General features: G+C 41.6%; 1 protein-coding gene and 1 long non-coding RNA gene across 3 annotated transcripts in view; one reads left to right on the top strand and one right to left on the bottom strand.

Moving 5' to 3' along the window:
- The window catches only part of SEC24B (SEC24 homolog B, COPII coat complex component), a 42,682-nt gene extending 41,602 nt beyond the window's left edge, over positions 1–1,080 (bottom strand). The window contains exon 1 of one of the 2 annotated variants that reach the window (XM_061478462.1): positions 650–1,080. In XM_061478462.1, the coding sequence (XP_061334446.1) occupies positions 650–842 (193 nt within the window). In that variant the 5' untranslated portion in view covers positions 843–1,080. The remainder of the gene's footprint in view (positions 1–649) is intronic. The other variant, XM_061478458.1, reaches the window with a different exon arrangement.
- Positions 1,081–1,133: 53 nt separating this feature from the next.
- LOC133275491 (uncharacterized) overlaps positions 1,134–17,006 on the top strand; it is a 39,073-nt gene continuing 23,200 nt past the window's right edge. The window contains exons 1-2 of the long non-coding RNA XR_009745548.1: positions 1,134–1,224; positions 4,324–4,424. This is a non-coding gene — a long non-coding RNA (uncharacterized LOC133275491). The remainder of the gene's footprint in view (positions 1,225–4,323; positions 4,425–17,006) is intronic.

The following is a 17,006-nucleotide window of genomic DNA, read 5'->3' as shown; positions in this document are numbered from 1 at the left end:
CCATATTTCACTGCCCAATCTTGTTTATTCAACTCAAATCCCAAGATCCTGTTGCGTGAATGCCTACCGCCTACTATGTTTTAAGTTCACACACAATTATGAAGCAAGTAAGCGCTCTCACCTACGGTACGTGGTTTCCTGCCCATACTCACGCACGGCTGCCGGAACCGAGGCCTGGATGTGCCTGGGCCTCCAGAGCATTCCCGAAACACCACAAAGCAGGCGCCCCAACACGGACCAGATCCAGCCTCCAGGGAGGGCAGTAAAGAACACCCTCTCCCTCGCTGCTTCAGCGAGACTGCGCCTTCTAACACCTTAACTCCGCACGTAGCGACGAGAGCCGGGGCGGGACGCGCGGTTCCTAAGCGGCTTCTGCTGCCTTGCAGAGAAGGGCTTCCTTACATGCCGGCTTCACCGTGGCCCACCGGGCCCTCCGGCGGACCCGCGCCCTTGCCTCCCCGCACAGACCCCCACACCTCCCACCACTGCAGGAGGAGGGAAAAGAGACCAGCTCCCCCGGCCCCGGCACCTGCAGGGCTCCCGAGGAGGGAGCGGAGCCGTGCAGCTCGCCTCAGGGACTCCGCGGGCGGCCTCTCCCCGCCGCCCCGGCCGCCAACGCTAGGCCCTGCGCAGGCCTCTGGCCCCTCACCGTTCTGATAGCGAGGCTCGCCGCTCTGGAGAGCCGCGGCCTCCCGGGAACCGCCGGGCCTACTGGGGTAAACAGCGGCACCGGCGGGCCGCGGCGGGAGCCCGGCGGGCGCAGACATGGCTTCTCGCAGCTTTTTCTCACTCCAGCCCGCGCCTGTTCCTCCTTCTTCTTCACCCCAACCGCAGCCGGACATCAAGGGTCGCCAATAGATTGGCCCCAACGGGCGGGAGGCCACGGCCGCTCCTCGGGAGCGCGGAAGGCAAAGCACGCAGCCGGGCCCAAGCGCCGCTCCCGCCACCGCGGCCTTGAGCCCGTTAACGCCGCCTCCCACAGCGCCCCCTGGTGGCACCTCCGCGACACCTCCCTGCCCTGTGTGAGGGGAGCGGGCTCCCCTTCTCCCGTCGTCCTCACACGCCCAGGCTGCTGCCCAGGGCGGGTGCCGCTACGCGGCCGGACCGCGCGCGCGGGGAGGGTGCTAGTCTCCCGGCAGGGAGAAGCGCGGCCCGCTTCATCTGTGGGTGATGGGGGCCGTATGTCCCATTTGCGTGCTCTGCGCATGAGGAAGAGGCCTCAAGGTGAGGTGAGGTGAAGTGACAACTGCAATTATTCTATATACAGACACAAAAGCCTTAGTGAAGCAGAATGAGCTGAGGCAAGGCTTTTCATTCTGTATTAGGAATGCACACTGTGTATTCTCTCTCTTTATGGTGTATAGATATTATCTGTGTGCACAGAAAGGCCTTGACAAGGAAAATCAAGGTGTGATAAGGCAAGGCTTTTCATTCTTTACGCAGAATTTATACTATATATTCTCTAAATAGATATATATTTATACTATATGTATATAAATGTACTATATATTCTCTAAACAGGAATATATTTACTATATATATAAATATACTATATATTCTCTAAACAGGAATATATTTATACTATATATATGTATAAATATACTATATATTCTCTAAACAGGAATATATTTATACTATATATATATATAAATATACTATATATTCTCTAAACAGGAAAGAAAGTGTTGGTGGGCCTTTGTCATGGTTTAACCCCAGCTGGCAAATAAGCCCCACACAGCCCCTCGCTCACTCTCCCTGCAGTGGGATGGAGGAGAAAATCGGAAGTGTAAAAGTGAGAAAACTTATGGGTTGAGATAAAGGCAGTTTAACAAGTAAAGAAAAGCTGGATACCCAAGCAAAGCAACACAAGGAATTCATTCCCCACTTCCTATCAGCAGGCAGGTGCTCAGCCATCTCCAGGAAAGCAGAGCTCCACCACACGTAACAGTTAATTGGGGAGACAAAACACTGTAACTCCAAACACTTCCCCCTACTTCCTTCTTCCCCCCCCCCCCCCCCAGCATTATATGCCGAGTATGATGACATAAGATACAGAATGCCACTTTGGTCAGTTGAGGTCAGCTGTCCCTCCCGTGTCACCTCCCAGGTTCTAGTGCACCTCCAGCCTACTTGCTGGTGAGGCGGTGCGAGAACTAGAAAATCCTTTGACTCTGCGTAAGCACTGCTCAGCAGTAATGAAAACATCCCTGAATTATCAACACTGTTTCCAGCACAAATCCAAAACAGCCCATACCAGCTACTAGGAAGAAAACTATCCCAGCCAAAACCAGCAGAGCCTCCCCTGTTGGTTCCTGTTGGCAAACTATCTCCATTCAATTTAGCACTTTCTGCAGTAAACTGCACACTATACCATATTAATTTTGACTGTATGTCTGTCTTTACCACCAATCTATTATCTCTTATTCACTCAGGTGCTATTCAAGACAATCCATTGCTCAAGTTCTTTTATTAATTATGTTGAAAACACAGTAGCATATACTGCTGATCGCATTATCAAGACCAAGTCCAACAACACCAAGTCACCTTTACTTGTTACATATGTTTGATCAGTTCCTTCCCTGTTGATATACTGGTTTTCCTACTGGTTACTATGAGTGTCTGTCTTTAATTACTTTTAACACTTTATAAATTACTTTGCCTGTATGCTAAGCATATGGTCCTGCTCTGAATGTTACTGTTCTTACGAAGCATGCAAGGCGTCTTTAAATTTTTGAGAAACTGACTGTGTTTCAAGGTTTCTCAGCCTTCACACCCTGTCAAACTCTGTAGAGGTATCTTGCATAGCCTCCATTAGTCCCTTGATGGACTGCAGATCTGAAATGAATATTTTCTTCTCCATGTCCTAATAAGCTAGGGTAAGAAATAATGGACTCAAAATGTAACAAAATTTCGCTGAGCTAGTGAAAAAAAACCCATTACCTTAAGATACTAAAGGCCTAGGTGACTTGGGAATGGTGTGACGTTGCCATAATTGAACGACTCTTAGCAGGGGTTACACAATCATGTCGGGAGTCAGATTATCAACCAGCTTTGGTGTAAGTGACCTCTTAAAGTACCTCCTAGGGCTAAACTGTGATAGGGTTAAAAAAAAAAATCTGCTGTTAAAATTGTTCTTCCTTCTTTATAACCCATCCTCCATCCCACAAAGTATTTGTGAGAAATGAATGCATGGCAGCAAAATAATTCAGAAATATGAACAATCAGTTGATTTGCTTTTTCATTCTCTGTGCTGTTTTAGAAGGCGTGTAGCTGCTTCCATGTACTGCAACTATATTTTGTTACAGCATGCAATACATGTGAATGTGTGTTTTGACAATGATTTTCCCTTTCCAAAGGTTTGGTTTTTTTTCCTCTCTTTGTACTGTGAGACAACAAATATATCCTATATCACAATCTGTGAAGGTTACACATCAATTTATGATCAAGAAGATTGCCTCAACAAGAAGAGGCAATGGGGAATTTTCCCATTGTTTTGAATGCATTTACAAAACCTTTTACACAGCTTAATTACTTTCTACAAAAAACAACTACACTGTGGTTAAACCCATTCACTCCTAGGAAATCCAGGCAGCTAGAACAGAAGCCCCTAATGAAGATCTACCATAAACTCAAATCCATTTTGTTTTCCTCATTTATAATTAATCTGAACACATTAGCAAAAAATGAGTATTAACAACTGCTGTTTATGCTATCATGCAACAAATAAAACATGAGCTGGCTCACCTAGACCATTGTTTCCACTAGGTCTGGTAACAAGTTTACTGGAGTAACAAATCCTTTGGCCAGTTGGTGAGACTTAATTGCTAATAGATTTATTTTGACCTTTGGTGAGGAAATTTTGCAATGACACAAATTGGTTCCTCTGTCATTTGGGTCTGAGAGAACAAAATATCAAAGTTTATCTCATTACCTGTTATCTGATAAAAGGGACAATAAATTTCCAGAAAGCAAAAGTTATTTTTGCAAGAAGGAAAGTCTGAGAACAAAATAATTATAAACTGACTTGGAAATGATTTTGAACTTTAACATAGCTAAGCCAAATATCTTCCAATTTGCCATACATTTCAGAAGGACAATGCCAAAATTAGGTGCTTTTATAATATCCATCAACAAAATACAGCTGTGGGTCACCCTAGCTCACTAATTTTTTAATTATTCTCTTGCTTTTATTTACAGGAAGTGGGCCACTTTAGTGCAAAGCAATAAAGCTTCATGTTTTCACAATCAAAAGTCCCAAATTGTGTTAATACCGTTGTATTTGGATAAGTTCCTTGTAGTCACTGCAGTGTGGTTGCTTTCCAGCATGTGAAAGGCAACTCAAGACTCTTCATGTCACTAAAAAGTGTGCTTCTGCTTGTGTGACCTCTGCATCTAACTGGAGGATAAATCCCTGCATCTGCTGGGTAAGATCTGTGCTAAACTTCATTTGTAGCTGGCTAATTAGTACAAGAGGCCCCAGGGTAGTCATGCTCCACTTCAAATAGAAGTCTTTCGAGACCTAAGAGCTACCAGAGAAAGAAAAATCAGTTGTGATTCAGCACAACTTTCTTACACATGTACACTTTTACTTCCCATGCAGTTTATTTTATTTACTATCCATGTTACTCCAGAGGAGTTCTATGACTCAGCCATGAGCAGGGCTTCTGTTTATTTGCCTGAAGCACTTGGTACGTATTGAGGTTGGGCACACATGACGAAACTGTGCTTAATTTTCATGGGGTTTTAATTAATTAATTTATTTATTTTTCCTGGGGTATATATATCTGTAATGGAAAAGGCTCAGAAAGCAGCAGGATCTGCTTGGCTGTGGTCTTACCAGCTCTAAGGAAAACTTTGTGTGTGCACATGCTATATGGACAACATCTTTACCAGGCCCTGTGCAGATCATAGGGTAAAGGGGACTGTCACTGCCACTGCCAACCTAATGGTGACGATCCAGCCACCTTTGACTTGATGCCTTGGCAACAGCAACAGTCTAATTGTTGTGGTCCTAGGATGGCTGTAAGGGATTTAAGAGAATGATTTAGCTCTACTCTGGACTAAGGCAATGAACTCTGCTAACTGCTACAGCTGATAGTTACTGGATGCAGCTAATCATCATGGTCTCTGTGCCTGAGACTGAAAGTCAGAGTAATTGTTCTATTCTGTAGCCCCTGATGGTGGGTGTCATCCCTGTTCACAGTGTAGTCTGTAATTTATGTGATACCTCTTCAATCTGAAAATACAACATAAATTCTTACTTACATTGATACTCCTGACTTGCAGTTATGCCTGGTAAACTTCTTGAGTATGCAGTGTAGATAGAATCATAGGATAGTTAGGGTTGGAAAGGACCTTAAGATCATCTAGTTCCAACCCCCTTGCCATGGGCAGGGACACCTCACACTAAACCATGCCACCCAAGGCTTCATCCAGCCTGGCCTTGAACACCGCCAGGGATGGAGCATTCACAACCTCCCTGGGCAACCCATTCCAGTGCCTCACCACCCTAACAGCAAAGAATTCTTCCTTAGATCCAATCTAAACTTCCCCTGTTTAAGATTGAACCCGTTACCCCTTGTCCTGTCCCTACAGTCCCTAATGAATAGTCCCTCCCCGGCATCCCTATAGCCCCCCTTCAGATACTGGAAGGCTGATAAATGTATACATCTGTATTTAGGCTTGTAATACTCCTGGGTAGTTTCATCAGATGCAACCTTCATTCTACAGCATTAGTACTTAGAAATCACCAGGCAAGCTATGACTAAGGAAGAACCTCTGCTATATTCAGACATCTAAATATTTTCATGAAATTGTGTTTAAAGGAAAACTCTAGCCAGAAGCTTTTGTGTGACCTTGGTGGATAGATAAACAAAAGCAAGAGAGTATGGGTAATTTTTGCAGCTGGTGTGCCACATCCCAGCTGTAGAAGCATAGTGATGCTGTGCTCCAAACAGGCCAAGCTTAAGCTCATGAAATCTTTTCAGTTTTCAGCTATTAAAGTTTTACATTTTTACAGTAATTTTTATAAGATCTATAAAAATAATAGACCCCTGAAAGATCTGTTGCTCTCTGGCAGTTTGATATTTTATAGGTTTTCCATTAAGATGGAATGATGACTCATCTAAATAACTGGAGCTCCGTTCCTCCTTCTGTAGTTCCAGATGTGCTGCTTCCCCCAAAGCAAAGCTTGCTGCTACTTCTAAAAGAGAAATGTTCTGCAAACATGGGAACTTGTGTCCAAAAATAGTTTCCCAGCTTTACCGGATGTCTATGTCACTGTTCTGCACTGTATCTTCTCACTAAGATACAGGGCACTAGGAAATACACAGACCCAAAACAAAAGGCACAGCTCCTCCCCTGCATTATATGACTGTGAAGGCTCCACTATTTATGTACACCATAGGTCCTTTGGAGCTCAGTCATATGATAATACCGTTGGCTTCAAAGGGTTTCACATATGAATGATGGCAATGAGAGGCCCATGTGAACTGTAGATCAAACCATCCAAAACTAAAATAAAAGATAATTAAACCATTGATGCACAATTAAAACTTAAAAGTACCATGCTGTGGATTAGCAGCTTAATGCCATAAACCTCAAGGACTTTGCAGTAATGCTTTAGAAACTCTGTGTTTCTGTGTACATTTGAAACAATATAAGAAGCTGAAATTGCCTCTATCCTTATCTGAAGAGACTGCTGTCCTCTGAAAGTAATTGAAAAATTCCTCTCACAAGATGTTTTGGCAATATTTGGGACGCTTGTCACACCAGTTATATGTTACGGACACTGGCTGACCAGGGCCAGATTCTGCACAGTTTGCCTTGCCTTCTTCAGTGGGACTAACCTAGAGCAGCGCATGAAGCTCCATGCTAGTCAGAAAAACATTACTCAAAGTCATCATATAAAGTAGCATAATCTCCCTTTACAGTCATAATACCCCATCAACTGCTACTTATTTAAGGTCAGGTTTTTTTCGTGAGTAGCAGTGTGTTGTTTTCAGCTGAGGGAACCCAGAGAGTGCTCTTCACTGTGCAGAAGAATAAAAGGATCTAATTAATAAAAAGCTTACACCTTGTTTCATATAACATTATATGCATGAAAAAAATGAAACAGTAATGCTAAGTTTCATTTTCAAGCACAAGCTAAGTGGTAGTATTCATGGAGAAAGACATGTTTATTTAAAATCTTTTTAGACATTTAAACTGCCCATCTAAAAAATTCTTTTGTGCTTATAATTCTGATGGCCTTACCAGTCTCAATCTTACTCTGAGCTTTTTTAACTGTAGCTTTTTACTCGTCTGTAGCTTCTTTCCAGTAGTTGCCTTGTAATTCCATTTCAGTCTTCCTAGCAAGTGAATTTCACCTTTTATTCCTACACCACTGACTTCTGTTGAAATAGGAGGTTGTGGGAGGTGAAAGCGATAGGATCTGCATGAGAAACACTCTGGGCCTTGGGGAGATAAGCTAGGATATTGTTGTAACAAAGAATTTCAGTTGAAGGCCAGAGGACATGGGGGATGTGAGAAGAAGTGAAGCAAAAAGGTGAAACTGTCATCGTGAGAGCAGCGCATGATCAGCATTGTGATTGGACTCTCTACCTGGGGGATTTTTAAAGAAGCCAATGAGATTGAACGTAGCATGCTCGTGCAGGTTGGAAAAGTACCGAAGAAGTGGATAAAAGGGCTTGAGCCCATGTAATTATATGCCACAGGTGGTGACACTGTAATTTCAAATTCTCCCAACCAGGAAGCAGTGGAGTGAGCACCTCAGTTTAACATGTTTTTTGCTAAGACTTCAACATTTACTCTCCCACAACATGAAATTATAACGATAGAAGTCAGTGATTTTCAGTCATAAAGTGCCTACATCCAAATATTTTTCTGACATAGAATGAAAATTTTCAACCATAAAGATCAACTTACTTTTGGTGTAATGCTTTTGCTTTAAAAAGAGTGAAAGTTGCTCTCTGCCATTTTATCTTTTAAGAGCAGCTTGTGCTGTGTGGTTTCACATTGTGCTGGAAATAGGGCAGACAGATCACACCTGCAAGCACAAAGGGGAAGTGTTTTGTTTACAAAAGAACAAGTAGCACAATCTGTGGCATTATTTTATGGGGTGAACTATTTTTCTGTAGATGCTTGTTATGACTTGGGACAACCAGACCTTGCTGCTTCTTAGATTGTAGTGAGCGACATCTCTCTTCCTTTGACCTCTACTTAATTGCTTTCATTGTAACGGAGATACCAGTCTGGGATTGGTTCTAGAAGTTAAGATGAACATTTACTGAAAAATTAGTTACTACCTGTAAAGAAAGCAGCTCTGGCTTGACACTATTTGGAAGTATGATTGAATATTTTCAGTTTCAAAAGTACTTTCTTTAGCACTATCGAGTGCTGTAGAATGCAAAATAACGAAAGGCGATGAAAGGACTGGTAGCACCTGAAATGCTGCTAAGTGATTCATAAAAGGTTCAGTTCCAATCACCCTTCTTTTTCTTTGTGATATCATTGTTTTTGTATTAGGGTGACTTAAAAGGTGTTTATTTATTTTAATTTTGATCAGAAGATAAAACCAACCATTTTCTTGTATTCTTTTTAGTATTCAAACAAGTCTTCTGCTTCAGGAACACGTGCCCAAAGTTAATAATGTTTTTAAGTGCCTTCTAGGATAAGGATGTTAAGCGTATGTCTGAGTATGTTCCTATGTAGTTTCCAAGGGCAAAATACGGCCAGAAACCAACTGGACAGGCCCCTTTCTCCCAGTTTGCTTTTTCCTAAGAGTGGGTATTAAGTTTATGGGAAATAAATTAACTTGATGTGATCTGAGGTCTCTGAAACTGGGAACACTCACATGTTCACCCCTGGCAGTCTGGAGCAGTTCAGGAAGCGCAAATATCACCTTGCAAGTGTTTATTATTTCCAGCAATTTTCTTTCGAGCTCTAGGCTAGACTTGAAAGGGGCAGTTCGGGTTAAACTTAACTCTTCCTGTTTAAAATGTCATGCTGTTAGCTTCCTATAGCTGTGATGACTTCTGTTGCTCTTGTTGCACAGTGTTTGCTTTTTGTACACCAGGCTGTGTCACAGGTGTATGTGGGATGTACATGTGTACATGTACGTGCATCGATGTACATTTATGTACAAGTGGGGTGGAGAAAGTAGAGAAATGAGAGACCTCTTTTCCAATCTCCTTGGAGACCTGGGAGCAGCTGAGATGCCTGTGCTCAAAGATTTTATTTTACTATTCCCCAAGTAAACAGGTTCATGAAGAGACGTGGTCAAGCAGCGGGGGGGGGACCATAAATAAATTGCCCCTTTAGAACAGCCACAGGCATTCACATTTCCCAGCTGTAGGAGCTGTAACTAAGAAGCATTCTGATAGTTTTGGACATGAATCTATCCCCAGGATTCACATTAAATAAGCTGAGGTCATTAGTTCTTAAGCATTTTGACTAGAAAAAGCACTGATTTTCAACAAGTGGCAGGGAATAATACTGAATAATAATTAAAAAATCATTATTTTTTAAAAGTTGATAATTTATTTTCAGAATTTAAAAAGTAATGTGGGATTTACTGAATTTTAAATTCTTTTTTTGTCTTCTTCCACTACTGTACAGCATGTCAGAAGCAGTATATAATAAGGCAGCATTACTGGCAATCAAATAACAGGAGAATCAGTAGGTTGTCCCATATTTGAAAGAACATTTCAACTGAAGCAACATCATTTTTACTGCTGCTTACTAATAGTATATAGCCCGACCCCTGCTTAGCTTCCAAGATCAGACGAGATTGGGCGTAGAGGGGAGGGCAGGGAGGGGGGGGGACAGTGAGTGAAGGAGCTCTGCTTCCATTGCTTCCTGTGACTGATGAACAGTACCGCCTGTCTCTGCCTGGTTTTAAACCACGACAAGGGGCTTTTACTTACCTGGTTTGACAGGTTGCACAATAGTTCAGAGAAAGCTGAATCTCTTCAGCTGCTTCCTCCCACTTCATAAAGTCCCCAGAGATAATCCTGCTCCCTTTATGCTATAGCACCTTCTTTGGACTCTGAGGGAAATGAAGTGAATCATTTTAGATTTAGATATGATTTTCCTACGTAGGAGAATACAATACAGTTTAAAAGAAGGGTTTTGGCAGGGAGAGAGGTGGAAAGGATGAAGAGGAGAGTGCTGCAGGTTCTGGACTTTAAGACTGCATCAATGTTTAACACATTTCTAATTCTTATATCAGACTGAAGAGATACGGAGTTATTTTCAGGATTTTTTTTTTTTTTTTTTTTAAATCCTACCTATGAAAGAGCCTTCTTGAAGATTTGATCCCCTGGTTCTTTAAGCATACTTAGTCTTTCCAGGTGTAATGAAAATAGCATTTTCTCTGCCTTTTTTACTTTGCAGTGGAAACAGCCTACATTCCCTCCCACCCAAAAAATACTGTTCATCTGCTAAGCCTTTCTATATTAATCTGTCAAAAAAACCCAACATTTAAATGTAAATGGTGAATTGTTTGAGGTTTACATGTTTGGATATGATTGTCTGGCCAATGATGCTAAACTGTGTTGTTTTTCCAGGCTGTGAGACCCTTGAGACAGTGCCTGTGCCTCCCTCAGGGTGTTGTAAATGTCAGACACACAGAGAGTGTTCAATAAATAAATAATGCTGGTTTTGTTACTGCTCTGTGATGTTTCCCTTGCCAGAGAAATCATTGTGAAGCAGAGATCAAAACCCGTATGAAACAAAAAGAAGTACTCTGATTTATCCATGCCGAGGACAGGAAACCATGTGAGACTGCACTTACTGCTGGAGACTGAATACTTGGTCTATTTTAATGTTTTTCAGCAGGCTTCAGAAAAAAACAATGCTGAAGGTCCAAACAGTTGCAGACTGGGGTAATGCAAGCATGGATATAATGACTAGGATTAGGAATGAATTCAGTAGGCAAGTTGCCTTAAAAAATAATAGACTTGACTTGATTCAGGAAAGTCCTAAACATGTGCCTGACATTTAATCTTGATTTCAAGAGGAGCTAAACGGGTGATTAAACTGCCTTGAATAGCAACCATCTCTCAAAAATGGGCTTTCTGTGTGACAATGGCCAAAGGGAATGCAGTGGGTGTCCAGTGGCTCAGTGGATTATGCCTGTCCTGTGAATGTTGAAAACAGTGTACTTGGTTTTACGCACACGGATGAACCCAGCTCCAATCCGCTAGCTACAGATTAGAGCGGAAATGTTAACAGTGTCTCTAATCTCTCTGCTACATTTAGCATACTAAAATCCTATGCATCCCTCTAACTTTTCTGCAGAAAGTACTGAAGCATTCCCCCAATTCTTTGTAAATTGTTCCCTATCTGGAAACTATCCACAGTACTTCTATAACTTCATGCAAGCACTTTTATTTTTCCAGATATAACAGAGAATAAATTCATTAGGAACTGCTTTGAAAGTAAGGAGACACCTTTTTCATTTAAACTGATAAAAGTCAGGAATTCAGTACCGTTACACTGGTATAAATTAGCTCAAAATTAGGCCTTCTATCTGATTTGAATCTTGGAGAAACTCTTCCCAGAAAGGACCTTTGGGTTTGGCAAAGCCCACCCTGCATCTTTTGTCAACTGGTAAGAAAGATTCTGACCCTCACATTGCCAGATCCTTCTGTAACTCAGGAGACAGCTCTCTCTTCAACAAAGATAAATGCTCCTGTGCAGCAGCAGTACGAGTACCTGATCCTAGCTGGTTCCTTTTATTGCAGAAGCACATGGAAATGTAGCGTAACGGTGGGAAGCAAAAATTCTGTTCTCTGCATTTCCCACTGAGCTGAGTCAGCGCGGCCACTAGGAGATGCTGCTGTACGCGGAATATACCCAGCGCCAGGGAAGGCAAAAAAAGAAATAACTTCAAACCTGGCTGAATCATAGCACTTTTTTGTAGGCATCTAGAGGGGAAATTTGAGACAGAAATATGTACAAGACTGTTGTGTTGAGTGAAACAGTAACTCACAGTTTGAAGTAATTCGGGAGGACTACTTTAGCACTTAAAAAAAGGCATTGCCTTTTAGTTTGATATAAATTACTAACCCATTCAATTCTCTGATCTAGAATCTGCTAGGATTTGGGTAACAAAAAGATCTGTGTTGCTATATGTGGAAGGCTTTAGCCCACTCAATAATATGACTTAAACATATATTGAATAAAAACTTCCAGGATAAAATGAAATTAAAATTCAGAGATGTAATTAAACAGAGAAATTTAAATACACCTGGGAATTCAAGCAAAGAGATTTTCTATGTCTAGGAAGAAACTAGATAGCTTTAACGGTGATTCCAGTTCAAAATTAAGGTTTTGGAAAAGCTTTTGCTGGAGCTATGTTGAAGGACTTCCAAAAATATGAAGATTAACTGAAAACTCCATTTATGTGTTTATATTTGCTTGTTGCTGAAGCAAAACTCCAGCTGCTGTGTAGCTTTATCACCCTTCCCAGTGACTGGGAATGCTGTGAGTGCTTGTGTTGTTCATTTGCCATTAGATAGTATTGTCTTTTCCTGGCTTATGATGATTGCTGCCATAAAATGAAGAATGTGAAAATTAGTAAAACAATGTCAAATTTGTATTGTCCTTTGGCAACATAAGCGTCTATTCATCCTCAGGGAGCCCTCTTATCAGTGATCTTTTCTCTGTGCCTTTCTTGACATGTTCATTCAACCCTTGGAGTTTTTGTGAAGCCTTTTTTTGTTTTGTTTAGTGTAGTTTTGCTCAGGCCTTTTTGAGGGGTGGGTGAGAGAAGGGATACTTTTTAGAAGTATTTTGGACATATAAGTTGCTGCAGTTCTCTTGCCCCCATTTTATAGAATAAAGCTAATGTCTTCATACTTGTGTGTTTATTTTTAGATACCCTATTTCCATATTTAGTGAATGCATTTCTCAGCCTTGCATAAAAAGAGGCCATTTGGATATCTAAGTACATGGAATTAAAAGTCCAGAATAGTGTATAAATAAGCAGCTTGATTCCCAGCTCGCTCAACTGTCTGTGCATTTATGGTCCTCCCTCCCTTCCCTTGCTGTTATACTATATTGTGCACCTTAAGCAAAGACACTTCTTTAGGGTGACATTTTAGGGGAAATACACTCCTCAGCCACTGTCTGCTCACATCGCTGCTGCTGTCACTTTTGCAACCAGATCCCACTTGTTGCTGCTGCTGAAGGCAGGCATGGCAGCTACTTCTTGGTGGCTGCAGCAATGAAAAACAAGGCATGGCAAAGCCAGCAGCACAAGAGGTAGGAGTGGGATGTGGAAAGTGAGGGTCTGGGGTCCCAAGGAAGGTGAAAATCAATGTGGTAAAGGAGACACATGCACTGTATAATACATTTGATATTTTTGTGTGGGTCAGCCTTAATCAGGTGTTATGGCACAATTCCAGGTCAGCCTTGCCAATAAACTAAATAATTCTGTGGGGCTTTGCAAGGGAGAAGACAGGGAGATGAATATACAGATATAGACTGAAAGGTTAAAGTAACTGTTTAAACTTAATTGGGTAAGCTGTAAAACTTGTTCTTGATCAGAAAGCCTATGTTGATAAACCCTAAGCTTCCAGGAAATGATGTCTTGTAGAAGGGGGAGCATAATTAGAAATAGTTTAATTTTTGCTATTTCTATTCTATAGAATATTCAAATATTCCTTGTGTGAGACGTATACTTGTGAGTCTTCCAGGCATTCCTATGTGGGATAGAAATATTTCCTTTTCTTTCTTTAAGAAGCTGGTTGGAAGATTGTGCTGTTTTCTTCAGCTGTTCCACTGGCAGAACCCATCCAGATGGTCTGCCATCAAAATTTGATCCCAGGTTATATCAGTTTCTTGTTGCTTTTTTGGGGGGAAGGAAGGGGATAATTTTAAGATAATGTGTGCACTTTGCAAACAGATGGAAGACTAGGCCCTGCTACAAGTAGCACAAAGTCTACTTTAGGCAGAAGTCATTGATATTACTTTACCATAAAGTGGGTGCAGATGTTATTGGTGAGCAGAGGAACATTGAAAGCTTTTCAAAGGAAACACATGTAAGGAGGGATTTGAAGGAGGAAGTGGCAGGAGCTTTGCACGTGAGAAGTTATGATGAAATGTTTAGACTTGATCCATAAATGACAGGACAACATTCAGAACAGTCTCATCAAGCAAATCATAGGATATTTGATCTGCAAGTGTCAAGCCTGAAAAGTCCCTTGGCTGCTTGTGAGCATTTCACAGTGAATTCTTACAAAAGTTAATCTTAAATGTGTGCCTACTTTGGAAGGAGGATTAACAGTGCTCCTAGGAGTAATCAAAATGGGAGACATACTCAGATGGACAAGAATCTTGATTAACCAAGAGTCACAGAGGGTGAGAAAGAAACTAAAGATAGTGGTTGAGGTTAATGCTGCCCTTCTTGCAGGCAGGCCCACTGTTATATAAAGCTTTTTGTATTAAATTAATTTCAAAGCTAGCACTGGGGAAATGGAAACCCCTTTAATGTGCAGATGATGGTGTTTTCAGTGCTCATCAGAGCAATCAGGAGCTTCTTGGAACTGAGTCTGGACACTTTTCCTTTACCTGGTAGGAGAATGTCAGCGCCACTTTAACCTTTCTAAAAAGTGCATCTTTCCCTAGTGATTAATTTGCAGAAGAAAAATACACAGACTGATTGAATGAATAAAATAAAATGTAAAAGGAAGGAAGGAATTAGAACAGTTAACTCGAGGCTCTGGTCAAATCCATTCTTCCCAGCTCTCCCATTCTCCAGTGTTTACTTTAACTGCACCCCACCAGAAAGTTCATTCCAGTGTATATGAATTTATAGGTAGGTTTCTTCTTTATTTTTAATACGCAGATATATCTAAACACATTTTCACAGGAAAAGGGGAAATGTGGTCTTACAAATGCTCTTAACATCAATGGAAGCTCTGCTTCTCTGTCCTTTAATTGCCATGAGACTTTCCAGATGGGGGGCAGATCCTTGTCTCCTATCAGTTTTCTACTGACTACTCACCCAAGTGAGTTACTGCAGGCTCATGCAAATAGGAGAACAGTGGAATTGGACCTTTTGGTTTTCTGCGTGTACCCTGCTGGGTTGCGAATTAGTCTTCTTAAAATCAAGCAAGATGAGATAAGAGCAGTAAGCTCTGGTAACACAGCCAAATCGTGTATAGACTTTGGGTGATCCACTCCTCTTAAATCACTGTGGATTCCTTCAAGCACTCGAAAGCCAAACCCAGAAACCAATCTATCTATGGACAAAGTATTTCTGTTCCTAAAAAAGCCAGACATTTTGAGCTCCATATGCAGATTTGGGGTGATTTTTTGCAGTTATTATTTTAAGGTGATGCCTTCTGAGTAGCTGCCGTTTCTCATTGCTGTCAGAGCAGACTAGTAGTTCAGACTGTTGCTGCTGGCACTGTGCCTTGTTGCAGAAATAGTTTATTTGTATAGGTTTCTGATTCTTCATATGTAGAAGACCTAATGCATTTTATTCATTCTTCTTCTGGCTGAAGGTGGCCAGTTCTCATTCTCCTTTTATAGTCTACATGTAGTTAACAGCTACCAACTGCTCTCATGGAATGAGGATGAGGGTTTGTAGTAATTCTCTCCTTTATTACCACAAACAGCTTGCTGGGTCTGTGCCAGCTTCTTCAATTCTACCCCACTGTGATCCCACCACTTGTGGTATCTCTTGATCTCTCCTTTACTATCTAATTCTATGCACTTGCTTTCTGGCAAGGTCCCTCAATAACACGACACTGCAGAGTAAAACTAACATCCTTCATGCTAGGGTTTTTTAGAAAGGGTTGAAAGAGGCTTTCTTGTATTGGGAGGCTGGCATCTAAAAGGTGGTAATGTTGGCAGCTTGCTCTTGGATTGACCATTTTGGGAAACTAGCTTCCTCTTGCTCTTCATTTTTATGCTTTTTACAGTCTCACGTGTACAGAGTTTTACTTCTTGGTGGAATAGATGAAGAGACTGCATTGCAGTTGGTTGAAAATCAAAGGTCAAGATTTTCAAAATGTTTTAGGAAGATGAATAAGCAGCATGCTTCCTTCATAATTAAATCAGTGGTTGTGCTGCTGGAGCACAGAATGTGTGTAATTTGGGCCATTTATAGCGTTCTCAAATATGACCTTTTGAGCTAGCTTTAGGTACTTCTGAAAAAAATCTTGGCCAACCGTCAACAGTATAATCAACAACTAGAGAAATTAGTTCTAAGTAGACCACCCTGAAATAGTTCTGCTTTTGCTAGCAATTTATACCATACCCCCCGCTGGATCTCTCCCTTGCGTGGAATATCCTGTTGGATTTATTGTGGCTTCACCACAAATATGGTAGCAAAGTCCCCTCTAAATTTTCTCATGAGCAATGATTCAGCTGCGAACGAAAAAATAAGGTGTTACGGATAGCACACAGCTTGTTTATAACCTTTTTCTTGAAAGTAAAGATCTTCTGCCATCTTTGAGCCCTACTTCTTGTATTCTCAATCCTGCAAAATAGGCAAAGCTCTGCTAGACAAAGCTATTCATAACAAATATTTATTTTGTCTGTGCATAGAGAAGTGGAAAGGCAGTGTATCTCAGTTGCAGTGGAAAGAAAAATATGCTTTTAGAGGATATTTAGACTTTGTTACAGCTGGAAGCTGCTTGCCCTCTTTTATGAAAGACAGGGGAGTGCTGAATTCACCTAGCAAACACATGGGGTGGCTTTTAGCACAGATATTTCTGATGCTTTAGAGGAGAGGCACTCCAATGGGGCATTCTGGCGTGGGTGAGGATTTTAAGCAGTCTGCCCAGACCTCACTGAGTGACATGTGGTAAATCTGTATTCATTGCCAGACCCTACAGGTCTCCCAGGGGGCAGTTGCAGTTCACTGCCTCAGCCTCCAGCTGTGGAGGTGACGTGTGCTTCTTTTCCAGGAACCAAACCTCAGTAAAACTAACCAGCTGGCCTTGAACTCCTCTGTTTTGGGACTCTTCATGTGGGTCAGTGTTGGGAAT

This window comes from Pezoporus flaviventris, unplaced genomic scaffold, assembly GCF_033815535.1.
Source record: "Pezoporus flaviventris isolate CSIRO_AGI_PZ_B2104156 unplaced genomic scaffold, CSIRO_AGI_Pfla_v1 ptg000002l, whole genome shotgun sequence".
Lineage (NCBI taxonomy): Eukaryota > Metazoa > Chordata > Aves > Psittaciformes > Psittacidae > Pezoporus > Pezoporus flaviventris.
This window is presented reverse-complemented; position numbering and strand designations above follow the sequence as displayed.